This window comes from Drosophila hydei, unplaced genomic scaffold, assembly GCF_003285905.1.
Source record: "Drosophila hydei strain 15085-1641.00,03,60 unplaced genomic scaffold, DhydRS2 tig00000001-arrow-pilon, whole genome shotgun sequence".
In the NCBI taxonomy this organism is placed as follows: Eukaryota; Metazoa; Arthropoda; class Insecta; order Diptera; family Drosophilidae; genus Drosophila; species Drosophila hydei.
The window spans coordinates 13,817,711-13,830,891 of NW_022045643.1; the positions used below are offsets into that span (position 1 = coordinate 13,817,711).

At 39.8% G+C, this 13,181-nt stretch overlaps 1 protein-coding gene across 3 annotated transcripts; it reads right to left on the reverse strand.

Moving 5' to 3' along the window:
* Positions 1–580: 580 nt before the first annotated feature.
* LOC111597478 (glutamate decarboxylase) lies at positions 581–12,261 on the reverse strand. Of its 3 annotated transcripts, none has more exons than XM_023312229.2 (9): positions 12,125–12,261; positions 11,861–11,868; positions 11,126–11,194; positions 7,966–8,202; positions 4,869–5,437; positions 4,738–4,805; positions 2,778–2,856; positions 1,345–1,689; positions 581–1,281 (listed from the first exon to the last, which is right to left on the reverse strand). In XM_023312229.2, the coding sequence occupies exons 3-9, from the start codon at positions 11,184–11,186 to the stop codon at positions 1,108–1,110; spliced, it is 1,533 nt and encodes a 510-aa protein (XP_023167997.1). In that variant the 5' UTR covers positions 11,187–11,194; positions 11,861–11,868; positions 12,125–12,261; the 3' UTR covers positions 581–1,107. The 3 variants fall into 3 exon arrangements, with proteins under 3 accessions (XP_023167997.1, XP_023167996.1, XP_023167995.1); XM_023312228.2 differs by having other exon boundaries at positions 11,861–11,914; XM_023312227.2 differs by lacking the exon at positions 11,861–11,868.
* Positions 12,262–13,181: the final 920 nt, after the last annotated feature.

Below are 13,181 nucleotides of genomic sequence, written 5' to 3' on the forward strand. Positions count from 1 at the left end.
ATAACTCATTTCAAACCAAATTTAACAAAATTGATCATAAGTTAGTTTCATTAAAATTGTTTATATAATGTTCCAACACCTTTTTCTTAACATTTTATTTAATTGCATTTAATTGACACCGAATATATCTTCAATATATATATATATCAGACGTATATGATTTAAGCACGATCCAACAACTAAAATTCAACTGAATGATTCGTTATACGTATTTATATATATATAGCACAGTTCGATACTTGGACTAGTTTTGGCTCAAGATCCATTCTTATAGACTTATGTAGTACATGAAGCTATTTTAGCTTTCTCATTCGATCTTGAGGCCTTCATTTTTGAACTGCATTAAATGTGTAAAATTTAACAAGCACAGGTCTCTTTTGATATATGGTGTAAAGGTACATACAATTGCCTGAAGCATAAACTTTGCCATAGATCAACTTTAGATATACTTTTTTATATAGCAGCAACATAATTATATAATTTAAGTATTGCAAACAATTTAATTCGAATTCAACATACTATTGTTTTTCATTAATGATATGTTAAGACATCATATCATCTTACAACACTTAAGTTCTTAAGTTTTACTATTTGGCTTTAATAATTGTTTCAAATATTCCAACTTTGATTTTTAAATTGATTCGATTTTTGGTTTGGTGGTGAGTGTGGCGGGTGGTGTTTGTGTTTGTATTGTGCTTTAAATGTACACAGAGATATTCTTTTAGAGAACTTTACGATATAATAATTTGATATATTTTGTAGGTGCAACAGTCGCAATCAAACTCTTGAAATTTCTTTATGAAAGTGAAACATAAAATAACATTAAAATTGGCAACACTTCGATTATAAGTATATGAGTACATATTTGATAGTTTTCCAACACTGGCTTGGATCTTAGAATCAAATAACTGAAAAACGAATTCAAACATAACATTCGATAACACCTTTTAATGTACAGTAATATATAACTTTGATTAGTTGAGAGTTATTCTCTTTGCGTTCTTATGATATGCTTTTTACCTTAAAGATACTTCTTGGTTGCATCGACTACACAACAGTAGCTAGATTTATCTTTTGGAGACATTATAGGTTCTCAGCTAGAATCGCTTACAAATCATCGCCCAATCGGTGTATCTCATCAAGCATGAAGTCCACATCCTGCTCGGTCACAGCAGCGGAAGAGATGATCGAACGGAAGAAGTTGGGCCGTCGATCATCTGGCTGATAGCCAACCATAAGTGTGCCCTTCTGCATCATGCGCCCCTTGATAATGGGGCAGATCTGCAAAAGCAATAGATGTAGATACCAGTCGGGTTTTACTGGCTAGACAGGCAGACATCTTACCTTGCCCAACTCCACTTCCTTCTTGCTGTCATGTGGCACACCTCGCAAACGTTTGGGCACATACCAGAAGGACACATTGACGCATTCTGGTTCCAGAATCAAATGGAAACGATCGGATTGCTGCCTAATACGCTTCAGCTGATACTGAACCAATTCCATCAAGCGATCCTGCTGCTGCTCGAATCCCTCGGTGCCCTTAGCGCGCCACTGCAGCCAGAGCTTGAAAATGTCGTTGTGGCGTCCACACTGGATCACCTTGTCGCCAGTGTCGTAGCTGATGTCGTACTGTTTGTCGGTCATGAAAAGATACTCAGCAGACATTTGATTGCAGCTGATGAGCAGGCCCTGCAAGCAAATGGATTTTAGTTATCGCTTTTTCCTTTTTTTCGCTCGTAAGTCAAGTTCAAATTTTAATTAAAATTCCGGCTGCCAAAAGACGCAACTGTGACCGATGGCAACATATTGCACAGAATATAAAAAAGCAAACCCAATCCAAGGGTGGCTCTCGCCCAACTAAACAGGAGTAACAGCAGCAGCAGCAGCAGCAGCAGCAGCAGTGGCAGCAGTGGCAACAGGGGCCACAGGGTTGCCAAACATTTGCTCATTCATTGTAATTTTTCGGGCTGCGACAGGCCCCGTCCATGTCTGACTGTCTGTTGTTTGGCATGAAAAATAACAAGGAATTGTTCGCAACACAATTGGAATTCTTTGGGCAAACAACACACATTGTGATATGCAGAAGAATGTTGAGGAAATAAGGCTTAAAACGAAGGACAAGGAAGCTTGAAATGGGTATGAGTCAAATGGGCATATATTAGTCCTTCAGTCATCAGATTTAAATATAATTCTAAGCCATTTAAATGGTTAAAATAAACACACATTTTAAATAAATTTTAAACATTGGCCATATTTATCATAAGGCAATTAAAACTTAATACATATGGTTGCAAGTTCGGCAAAAAATGTTGTTTACAATTCGATGCAAGTCCGTTCTATTAGGTTCGCTAGCTAAACTACATTTGCCTTTTTTATAGGCCACATTCTTGTTTCAGGCTATGGGATTTAAACCTTAACACTATTATTTAAGCTGATATAAGGATACTTACAACGTCTCATGAACTTAGGCTTTTGTTCGGCCCTGGGATGACAAAGGGTATCAAAATTGAGTAATAAAAAGGGCTCTGAATCAGGCAGATTAGTACAGACCTAGTCTAAATGGCTCAAGAAACACTTTCCAAATGTATTATGTGTCATTGATATTACTTTGCATCAGACAAAATGCAAAATTCATAGCCACAAATGCTCTGAATGAAGTATTCTAAACTCAGCCACTGATGATTGGGTTATCTTAACAAATATATTTGTACCTCAGCTATATTTCTATGCATTTAAGATTGATTTATGAATTTAAAAGTTTCGGAATTGTTACTTACATCTTCCTTGAAGTGAATAGTTGAACACTGGAGCAGGGCTCCCATGAGCTTGTGTGGATTCCAGGTGACAGAATCCGCGCTGCAAAAGTCAAATCAGGACGGGCAACAATATATTAAATGACATTCAATTACAAATTACAAACAATTAACACTAAGCTGCCGCGCTATGTGGTCTGTATGAAGCCAGTGGCCACCCTCGCTCACAGCCACCCCGCCGGGACAAGGACAGCGACAAGGACAGAAGCTTCCTCACAGGCAAGTGCCATAAATTGTGGCAATTTCAAGCCGCAGACCTTTAATTGAATTCAAAGCGAGCGCAACCCCAAAGCCCGAGGGTCGGCAGACGCCACTAAACATCCCCCAGGGGCAGCTATTTACAGTTCCGTGTGTGTGAGTGTCTATAAACATGATGCTTATGGAGTGCCAGTGTAAGCGTGCTTCAGCTTGAGTGGCGGCATGTGGCGCTTGCCACAAATTGTATCAATGACTGTTCTTGTGCTCTAGCGAAAAGTTTGCTTTGTTTTAGGCATTTCCCGCAAGCTAAGCAGATTTAAGAGCATCTCCTAGCAGCTGGATCCGAATGCTATTAATCAACTCGGGCTTAGCTGCCAATGGCCACAAGATGTCAGCTGCACGCGCATTTAATGATTAATTTATAGAGAGCGTTCAATTAGGGCCCGCAATTTGCATGCCAACCAGGATTTGGGCGCCAAATGAATTGAATGGCCCCTTGATGGATGGAGCCCATCAATTTGAAAGTGTTTATGGGACACTTCTCCCTTGACCGCAAAGCTGTCAATACGACAGCTGCAGCGGTGACATTTGCCTAAGCTATGCGGCGTTTCCAGTTACGAGGGCGGGAGTTTCGTAAAGTGCACTTACGAGCTCCGATTTTAACTTTAAAATTAAAAATTCCTTACACAACAATCTAAGGGAAGCGGCCGCCTGGTCTGCCCTCCAGTTATTGTTTGGCGTAATTGTTGTGTAAGTAATGCCCACCACCCTGCACGCAGCACCCAGCCACCCAACCCCCACCACCTAGCCAACCATCCTGCATCCACGGCCAGGCGGAAGGGTGGCAATTGAGTGAGTGTTGCAAGGACGCGCGGGTTGAATATCCACTTTGTTCATTTGTTTGTCTTTTGCGCAGACGAAAATGCACTCGGCTTTGGGCCTTGTAATCCCGTTAAGCTCTGAACACCTGATGGAAGCACTAAATGGCAAATTGAGATTTTTACCACATGTCGCTGAAGGCTCGCCCTGTAAGTACTTTGGACTTTGAACGATGCGGGCCATTTGGGAGCATTTAGATTTAAATTTGCACAACAAGAGATTTCAATTCTTGTTTTGACTGCACGAATATGAGGGCAGATGATAAATGAGCCAAGTTATTGTATGGGACACACAGACTTGATAAAGACAACGAAGCAGCTTTGTCTTTAGGTTGATGCATTTTAAAGTAAATTTCAATTTGCTTAATAAAAACTTGAAGTAAATAATGTGAGTAAATAAACATTAACTTAAGCTGTCAAGTGCACATATAGAAAAATAAGATATATTTAATATATTTAATTTTGCAAATAAATATTTTAGAACTAAGCTCCAGATGGCTTTTATTTATATTTGTAAGTTTGAATAACTTGAATTTATAATTTAGATCTAAATTCAATTAACTATATTTTATTCTATGTCTATATCTATTAGTTGGAATTGAATATTTTAAGCCATAAAATATTTGTTGTATTACAAGTGTCTCCTAGTTAAACGTTTTTCTCTTTTTAAGCACAACATAATATTTATATATAAAAAAATATTAATTTATTAAAATTATATAAACAGGAATATTAAACACTTAACAACTTATTTTTTCAAAATATCTTTAGCTTCGCCCAACTCATTTTATTCTTCTCAATTTGTATCTGTGAGTTTAGGTCAGTCTATAGCTACTATAGGTACTTACCGTTCAACTCCTGTGAATCTGGGATGACGATGCTTGCGCGACATCAGCAAGCCTCCGCCCCAAGCAGCCTGTGGAATATGGAACAGAAACAGATTTTATTGTGGACTCTCCGAAATGCCATGGTTACTCACATCGATGTGCATCCAGCAATTGTACTTCTGACAGATATCCGCAATAGTATTGATGTCGTCAAATGCACCCAGCACAGTTGTGCCAGCCGTGGCGTTGACAAAGAAAGGAATGTCGCCCTTGGCCTTGCGCTCGAGTATTAAGCGCTCCAGCTCGGAGGTAATCATCTTGCCGTGCTCATCGGATGGCACCACGATGCAATGGTCAGTGCCGAGGCCGCAGACAGCAGCGCAAGACTTGATCGAATAATGGCACTGGTCCGATGTGAACATGACTAGGGTGCCGGGCAAGCCAGCCGAGCCGTGCTCCTTGTAGTTGGGGAACATCTTGTGGCGAGCGGCCAAGAAAGCATACAAATTCGAAATGGAGCCACCGGGCGCCAAAATCGAATCGCCGCCGGACCAGCCAATTATCTCACGCATCTTGGTGAGCACGACGTTCTCCATGAGTATAAATACGGGGGCTATCTCGTATGTGAACATGTTGGTGTTGGCAGTGGCGGTCAACCATTCGCCAGCCATGGAGATCAGATCCAAGCCGTTCGACAGCTGATTGAAGAAGTGTGGATGCCCTGTGGAGCAGAAATGTGAGTTGCTTGTTTAATGTAGCTGAAAATGCCTTCCGCCTTCCGTCTTCCGTCTCCCGTCTTCCGCTTTTCGTATTTCGTATTTCGCCATGGCTGTCTGTCAACTGGAGCTGGTTAAGCTGACAACAGATGTGCCTGGCAGCTGTGTTGCCATCTTTCATGCTACATTTTTTGTTTTATTAAAAATGTTTCAGCTGAAACAAAGCAACAGCCGGCTGGCTACCCAACCAAACACGGCTGACTGGCATTCAATACAGCGCCGGATGTGCATGCGTTCAAGGGCAGACGAGCCCGACAAACATTGTTGAAGGCCTGTTCGGGGTCACAAAAATCAATAGGGCCCAGATCTTAAAGCTCTACTCGTGTCCATTGTTAGCCTAACAGTCATCAGTTATGTGTGTGTGTGTCTTAAATTGTTCATTTATTGCAGCTAATTGCGACTTGCTACGACTCCGCTGAAATCCCACGAAAAATCACAAAATGCTTTCAGTACAAACAGCGGACAAGAGCATCAGGAATCTGTCGAAAGCCCCCTTGCTAAATGTCCTGCAAACCCTTCGTGTGGCTCGCTTTGGGCGTCTGTCAGTTCACATCTTGAGTGCCATAAGTCGTGTGATTAAAATCCCATTCGCCACAAGGCTAAATCCATCCGCACAGACTCACACTCGCACTCACACACACACACACATATAGTATATAAAAGCGTCGGCATCCAAACATTTCAATTTGCGGATGTGGCCTCAGTTGCTGCCAGGAATAAGGACTCTTTGCGTCAGAGGACTTGAGTCACCCTCGACCTAGACACGAGCTTAGGACTGCCGCACAGAGCGTCAGGCAGTCAGTCATTCATTCGCATCAAAGGATCAGGAATGCAGCGAGTCAGAAAATAACAACGGATTTTGATTAAAGCTCCCCTTTTTATAGAGTCGTCCACGAGAGGCAGACAGAAAGCCTCCTGGCACTCGTCTCTGGCATATCATGTTTCCCCCGTGGCAGGGTGTGCATTATGTGAGATTATGGATCATATATGGGATTTATATCATGCTAGTTTAAGCCAAAAGGAAATTCCGTCAATGAAAAATGCGAATATATGTGATATTTAACACGTTCAATATTTATAGATAATAATAATATAAATTTAACATGAAACAAATTAGTGTACAGTGGACAAATCAAACATATTTATTTGAATACTTTCCATGTTTAGTATTTGTATCTCCAAGCTCTCACATTTAACATTTGACATTCCGAAAGCTTTCCCTAAATTGCTCCACCTCTTACCACAATCTGTTCGTAATTGTATTCTTTTAATAGTATTCAAATCTAATCAAAACTTTGCTTATGCAGCGACTCCCTGATTACATTGTTATTTCAGTCTAGTTTTAATTCAATTTTGAGCACAGTGAAGCCAAAAGCCTTTGCAGCGTTCGTTCCTTTCCAACAAGCCGGTGTAATTTCCTGCTATCGCCTGTTGGACGAGCTGTACGGAAGCTCACGCAGTTTCCTAGACAAGGCCGCAGCATCCGGGGTTGGGCGGCGCTTATTATCGATACTCCAAACAGAATTGCGGTCACGTGCGCACTCCTGGCCGCCCCTTGCATTAATTTTCAATGAAATCAGGCGAGTATTCACGTTCAATGAAAAACTAGACTGAAACTTTCGAGCATGCCTGACTAGTGTACACCCTGTACACAATGTAAAGTTATTGTAAAAAGCAATAAATATTTATTTCATACATACATATACATATACATATATGCAAATAAAAATATTATTTATATTTTTTCGTATGCACTATGCTAAAATCTAAGATTTGATGCTTCAGATAATTCATAAAAAATTTAATATTATTTATTACATCTGAAGCTCTTGAGATTTCCAACAATGATGCACTAATCTAGATTGATTAAGATTATCTGCCTGATTCGTATTATTATATCATTGATGCATTAGCCTGCAGTTCCAGTCAGTTCCACAAAAACAATATACCTTTGTTTTTAATTTTCAATGAGTATCGCATATAAAAACGAGCATAAAGTGAAACGTGCGAATGACTTTTGGCTGCTAAAGCCGCATTTAGAACCCTTTTGGCGGATTTATGATTGATGGCAAGTCAGTTTTCAGATTTAAGTCCATTTTGAATGGGGTCGGGCGGGTTGAGACGAGTGTTTTTGAAAGGTGTAAACAACAGCGGCGCTTGTTGTTATTGCTACTGGGACGAGCACAGCTCAATGGGCCATAAAATGGCATTGTCTGTTGCGATGTCCTCGCAGCTAATGTGCTTATCTACAAGGCTGCACACTTTGTGCCCTAATGCGACCGCAAGTTGTTCGGGCACGCGCCCTGTAAAGTATGCTACTGCCAAGCAAACATATGCTTTGTGTTTGCGGCGCATGCAAATTTATGCAGAGACAAATTTGATTAACGCCGACTGGCTGGCTGTGCAAACATACGATAAGCTACCCCTGGGAAAGGCCAAGTCAAGCCCATCCATGCCTAGCCATCGCGCTTACCTGTCTTCACTTGATACTTGAGCGTGGTGGCACAGTCCTCGATCAGCTGCTGCAGCGGCAGCGCTCGATCCGGCACATCCAGGTCGAGCAGACGCTTCATGTCCTCCGGATGATGAAAGTCAAGCACCTTCTCGTTTCGATCATTGGTGGCCTTCACAAAGTCCAATAGCACATCAATTACTTTCAACAAAAATTCACGAGTCTCTGCTCCAGCGGTGACTGTGGTGGGCATCAGATCTAGATAAAAAGAAGAAAAAATCCGTATTGTCAGTGGAATTAAAACACTTCTCTGCCAACATCTAGGTCTCTCCCTCCCTACGTAACTCTCTTTCTCTCTCAGCATCTATCTTCATCTCTTATCGTCAGGCATAAAAAAAGGAAGCGCGTGCGCTGCTGCTGCTGACAGCGAAAATGGCTTTTTGCCTTATCTAGCCGCAGTAGCTCGTTATGATATATGATTATTATTGTGATGATGATTTGTGGGCGGGCTTTATTTTCAATCGAGACGGCTGAGCCATAAAAAACAGATTTCATATTAATATCTGACGAGAGTGTATATGAGTTTATAATGTATGTTTTTTATTCATTTGAGGCCAAAATAAATGTTATTGAAAATACTTTTGTTAAAATTTGCAGCGATATTTTCAAATGTACCTTAATCTATACTAGGTAGAGCTTAATGTAAAATGAACATTGTACATCTTAGAAGATGTTATCAATTTCATAATTCATGCTTGGTGCTTCTAGTTAAGAGCGATGTTTTTCTCTTTTTGCTGTTGGATAGATTTAACAAGTTAAAACATGTACTTAATGTTTTCTCTCTAATGTGTCGCAGCTGACAATCAAATAAATTTCTTCAAGGCTTGTCCCGCCTTGATAGACGCACTAGAAAATTTATAGGTTTATCTGTTAAGCTGATCTAAATGGCAAGTAAGTTAAGTATAACAGGAAATCATAGTTTTTATCAAATTGGCACGATCCTATATACCGTTAACTATCGCTTTCATGAATTGTCCACAAATGTGAAAAATATGTATATGTTATTACGTGCTGAAACCTCCAAGTTTTATTTCATATATAACAATCATTTAGCTTCAAAAGCGCATAATTGACTGTCATGGGCTGTAGCCAATATACAAATATCACTTCGTAAATGAGTAAACAATTCCTTTCTCATCAGCTAACTTATGAAAATAAATAGAATTCAGATACTCTTTTCTTCATTCATTTTTATAAAATTTCCTTTATATTTTAAAGTAATGAATATTTGTGTACTGAGAGGTCTTTCATCTGTCAACCCCCTTCTCAAAATAATGTTTTTAGGAGCCAGGGCTTTTTGAAATATATATTTCTTATACATTGTATACACTATTCGTTAGCATATATGAACAGAGGCATACATATTAGTGTGCTTCTCTCTGAACTTGGTGCCGTATATTTTCAAACTTTTATGGGAGCATTTTAATAATATCTATCAAAAGCTTTTTTTATTGAATATATATTATTTCTGAACGCGTAAATTGTATCCAACTGCGAAACCAAGTGATTTAATGGCTTCCAGTCATATGCGGTCCCAAGCTGAGGCTTCGGGGTTGGCCAATTCCATGGACAGCTGCTGGCTACTCTTAACTGTGACTTGTGCTATTAATTGCCTGCCTTCATAATGAAATTAGTGTTGAGGGGCTCCGCAGTCTTCTTCAATTGGAAAGTTAACGTTGCGCATAATTGCCATTAAAAGCGCATTTCATGAAGCCGAGCAATTGTCAATTCAAATAAGCAGCAGATCAACCCTGGGACCAGCAGCAGACAAATTGTAGCAATTTCGAAATTCCTCAAGTTTACGGCAAAGTTAAATAAAATTTAATGTGCTTTGCCCACATAAGCGAAAACTTGTCCGCGTGCGCTTAATGTCAGACACAGCCGTGACCAGGACTCTCGGTCCCTGAACCCCTGCAACAGCTCCCGATCCTTTGCGTGCATACGTATGTACGTTCGTATGTTCGATGCTCCATCCCGCTCTCACATGTAAGCGTACGTAATATCCTGTGACTAAACGGTTTATGTTTGTTGTGCTTTCAATTTTTGGCACGCGTCTTGCAGCACCTTTTTGTGCCCTATTCTGGTCCTGCTTCCAGACTGTCGGTGGTTGATTGCCTTTGACTTTTGTGCTTAGCTCTCTTTCACTCTCTCTCTCTCTGCTTATAAGACTGATTCTGTGTTTGTCTGTTTGTCTGCTGGCCAAAATCTGTTACAAGGCATTCGCCAGTTTCACGCATCGGCGAAGTCAAGCGACGCAGCAATTTATCAAGGTCTGCAGCAAGGAATGTAACTGGCAGCGTGTGTCCTGGACAGCAGTCCAATGTGTCTATCGAGAGTGTGTGCTGCTCGAGTACGGCCTTGTGGTCGTCCTTTTCGCTCGTTTTGTTTGTGCATGTCAGTTTAACACCTCTCATTTATTATTTCCTAAGCAAATAGACTTCAATGCTCTCACCACTCTGAAGGACGCTTAATACTTATGACTACAATCCCTCAGTAGATATTTATATTAGACAATATTTATAATCGAATATATATACAGACAAATCCTGTATGAAAATTTATGTAATAAAACCTGAATTTCAGTTTCAATATTTTCTTATTTATTATAGAAAACATTTATAGAATATCCAATGAATAAATATATTAATTTTTAAGACAATATTATTACAAACTTCATAAGCAAGTTGAAAGCATAGTTCATGATCCATAACTGTGATAAAAATTTAAAAATAAACACTAGATCAAATATCATATTATAAGAACAAAAATTGTCATTATTATTTTATACCTTCCTAACACAATTGAATAAAAAAAAATGAAAGTATTTAACATAAAATATATCAATGTGATTGAGTAAATATTGAAGTATAAGAACAATCTTGTGCTGAGAACCTGTCAGATAATAATTTAAAAAGCTCCACAAAAGAAATATATTTTAAATATATTTGAACAATTTGTATATTAGTTATATATTTAATTTTTATTTTCTTTTAGCTTTATTATTTATTAATTGGTTACTTAATTTTCTGCTTAAAATGTATGTAAATCTGTACTTGAAAAACTGTATATGTTTTGGACTTTAGCTTCCACTAACTATATATTATATGATCTTTATACTTACCATATGCTGTTAGTTTGCCCGTCCTTTCGGAGAGCTTATACCCGTTCGGATTGAGCGACATTTTCTCCTCTGCAATAAAAGCGAAGAAAATGCATTATTAGAGTTAAGTATAGTTAGTTAGTTAGTTAAGTATACGATAATGTCTCCCTGCTTCATGAGCAAATGTTCTTATTATTATATAACCCTGAATCGAGATGAAAACATATGCAAATGGCAACTGTGAGCGTGGTGTTATACAATAGCCAACCGATAAATAGATACCTCCAATTACATAACCAACGCCAAGAACAACAGCGCGAAAATGCACTGGCTAAGTAAATAAACAGAACTGAAAATGGAGTAGGAAAATGTGTGTGTACAAGGACAACTGAAGGACAAAATTGGCGAGTGAGTGTGGGTGGCACAGCCTCATATACAAACTCGTATATAAGGCCAGCAATGCATGTACACAGATTTGATAGGAGACTGGGACAGGATTGGATGTACATAGCAATATAAGGCTGAGCAGCGTCTGCTATTGCGCAGTGAGTGTTAACATTATTTCCTGAGTGTGTAGGTGTGTGGGAGTATATAGCCAGACTATGTGCTGGGTACAGACAACGCGACAGCTGTAAGCAATGTGGAAAACCTTAAACCTGTACCTTAATTATGTAACAGACACTCAGATCAAGAATGTGTTTTGTGTTTACAAGAGATGGGCAGTTTTTGTTGTATGTGGCGTATAGGATATCTTACCGATTATCCTGCGGATATCGTCGATGTATTGCTTTAGATAATTCACTTTGGCTGCTTTACTGGCAATTACGTGTGAAGAGCGAAAATGTGCGATATAGGGAACAACAAGAACAATAACAAACAACAAATGACGTTTGCGATCGAGCGAGTGCGAAATGAGCGCTAGACTAAGCTAGTTTAATTAGCCAGCTGTCTAGATGACCTTGAATGCAATTGAATTGGTGGCAGGTGCAACTACTAAATTGTGCTACAGCTACAACTTACAAAACTCGGTTGCACAACACTCGCGTGAACTGGGAACTTTATTAACTGAACCGAACGGGACGGAGCCACAAGACCAACTGTAACGAACTACTTTCGAAAGTTTTGGATGCTTACAAAAAGCAGCTACACTCGCTGACGATCTGCGGAGCTATGAACAGCAGCATCCGCTTGGGTTGCCTACGAAGCTTGCGATGCCACGCACAAAATGGCTGCCTACCTAAACACACAGCCGCACACACACACTCACACACACACACACACATACACCCACTCGCATTTATATACCATATGTCGAGCTGTGTGTTACATAACCTTCACAACAGCAAAGACATGACCAGCTCCTATGTATGGGCACGTCGTATATATGCAGATGTATGTTTGCTAGTTTTTGGGCGCCAAACTGCGCAGGCAGGCTATGACGTCACGAATTCGTTGGGAAACCATCTTGGCGTTCCGTGGGCGGAGCCACTTTAATGGGCGGCAGCCTTTTTGCGTATCCAACAGATACATACTGGAACAGCAAGCGCAGCGGTTGGCACTGCGCAGGCCTCGTAGTGCAAGGCTTTACCCCCATCTCGTCTCCAGCATCTGTTTTTTTAACATTTTAAGTGCCTGGTGTTGTTGTTGCTTGTGATAAATTCTATTTTTTTTATCCTGTGGGCACTTTGTCTGTTTTTGCTATGTGATGTGGCAGAATGAAAAGCTAATTAACAAACTAATTTTCCAACTGTTTTTGACATTTACAATGCCAAAGTTTTTTATTGCCATTTGGCAAAAAGAAAAGCGCAATTTGTGCCAACATACATAAAAGCCAAGAAAAAACCTTCAGTTGTTTTTATGGAATTGCTTCATATCATCGGAAAAACCATTTACTATATACATATGTATCTCTGCGCATATGTGTGTGGTCTTTTGGAAAGTTATGGATTTTTCGTGGCAAGCTGAAATTTAGGTCAAAGCAGGAGTTGCAAAGAGCAAGCAGCAACACCTACACACATTTTCGCATACGCAGATAGACACAGTTTTTGCAACAACGCCGACAGTTGGCACAGGGACC

Coding starts and splice junctions, on each gene's coding strand:
- LOC111597478 (XM_023312227.2), bottom strand. CDS start 11,186: ATGTCGCTCAATCCGAACGGGTATAAGCTCTCCGAAAGGACGGGCAAA. Junction 2,857..4,737: donor AGATTCACAGGAGTTGAACG/GTAAGTACCTAT, acceptor TGACTTTTGCAG/CGCGGATTCTGTCACCTGGA. Junction 1,690..2,777: donor CTATTCACTTCAAGGAAGAT/GTAAGTAACAAT, acceptor ATTTGCTTGCAG/GGCCTGCTCATCAGCTGCAA.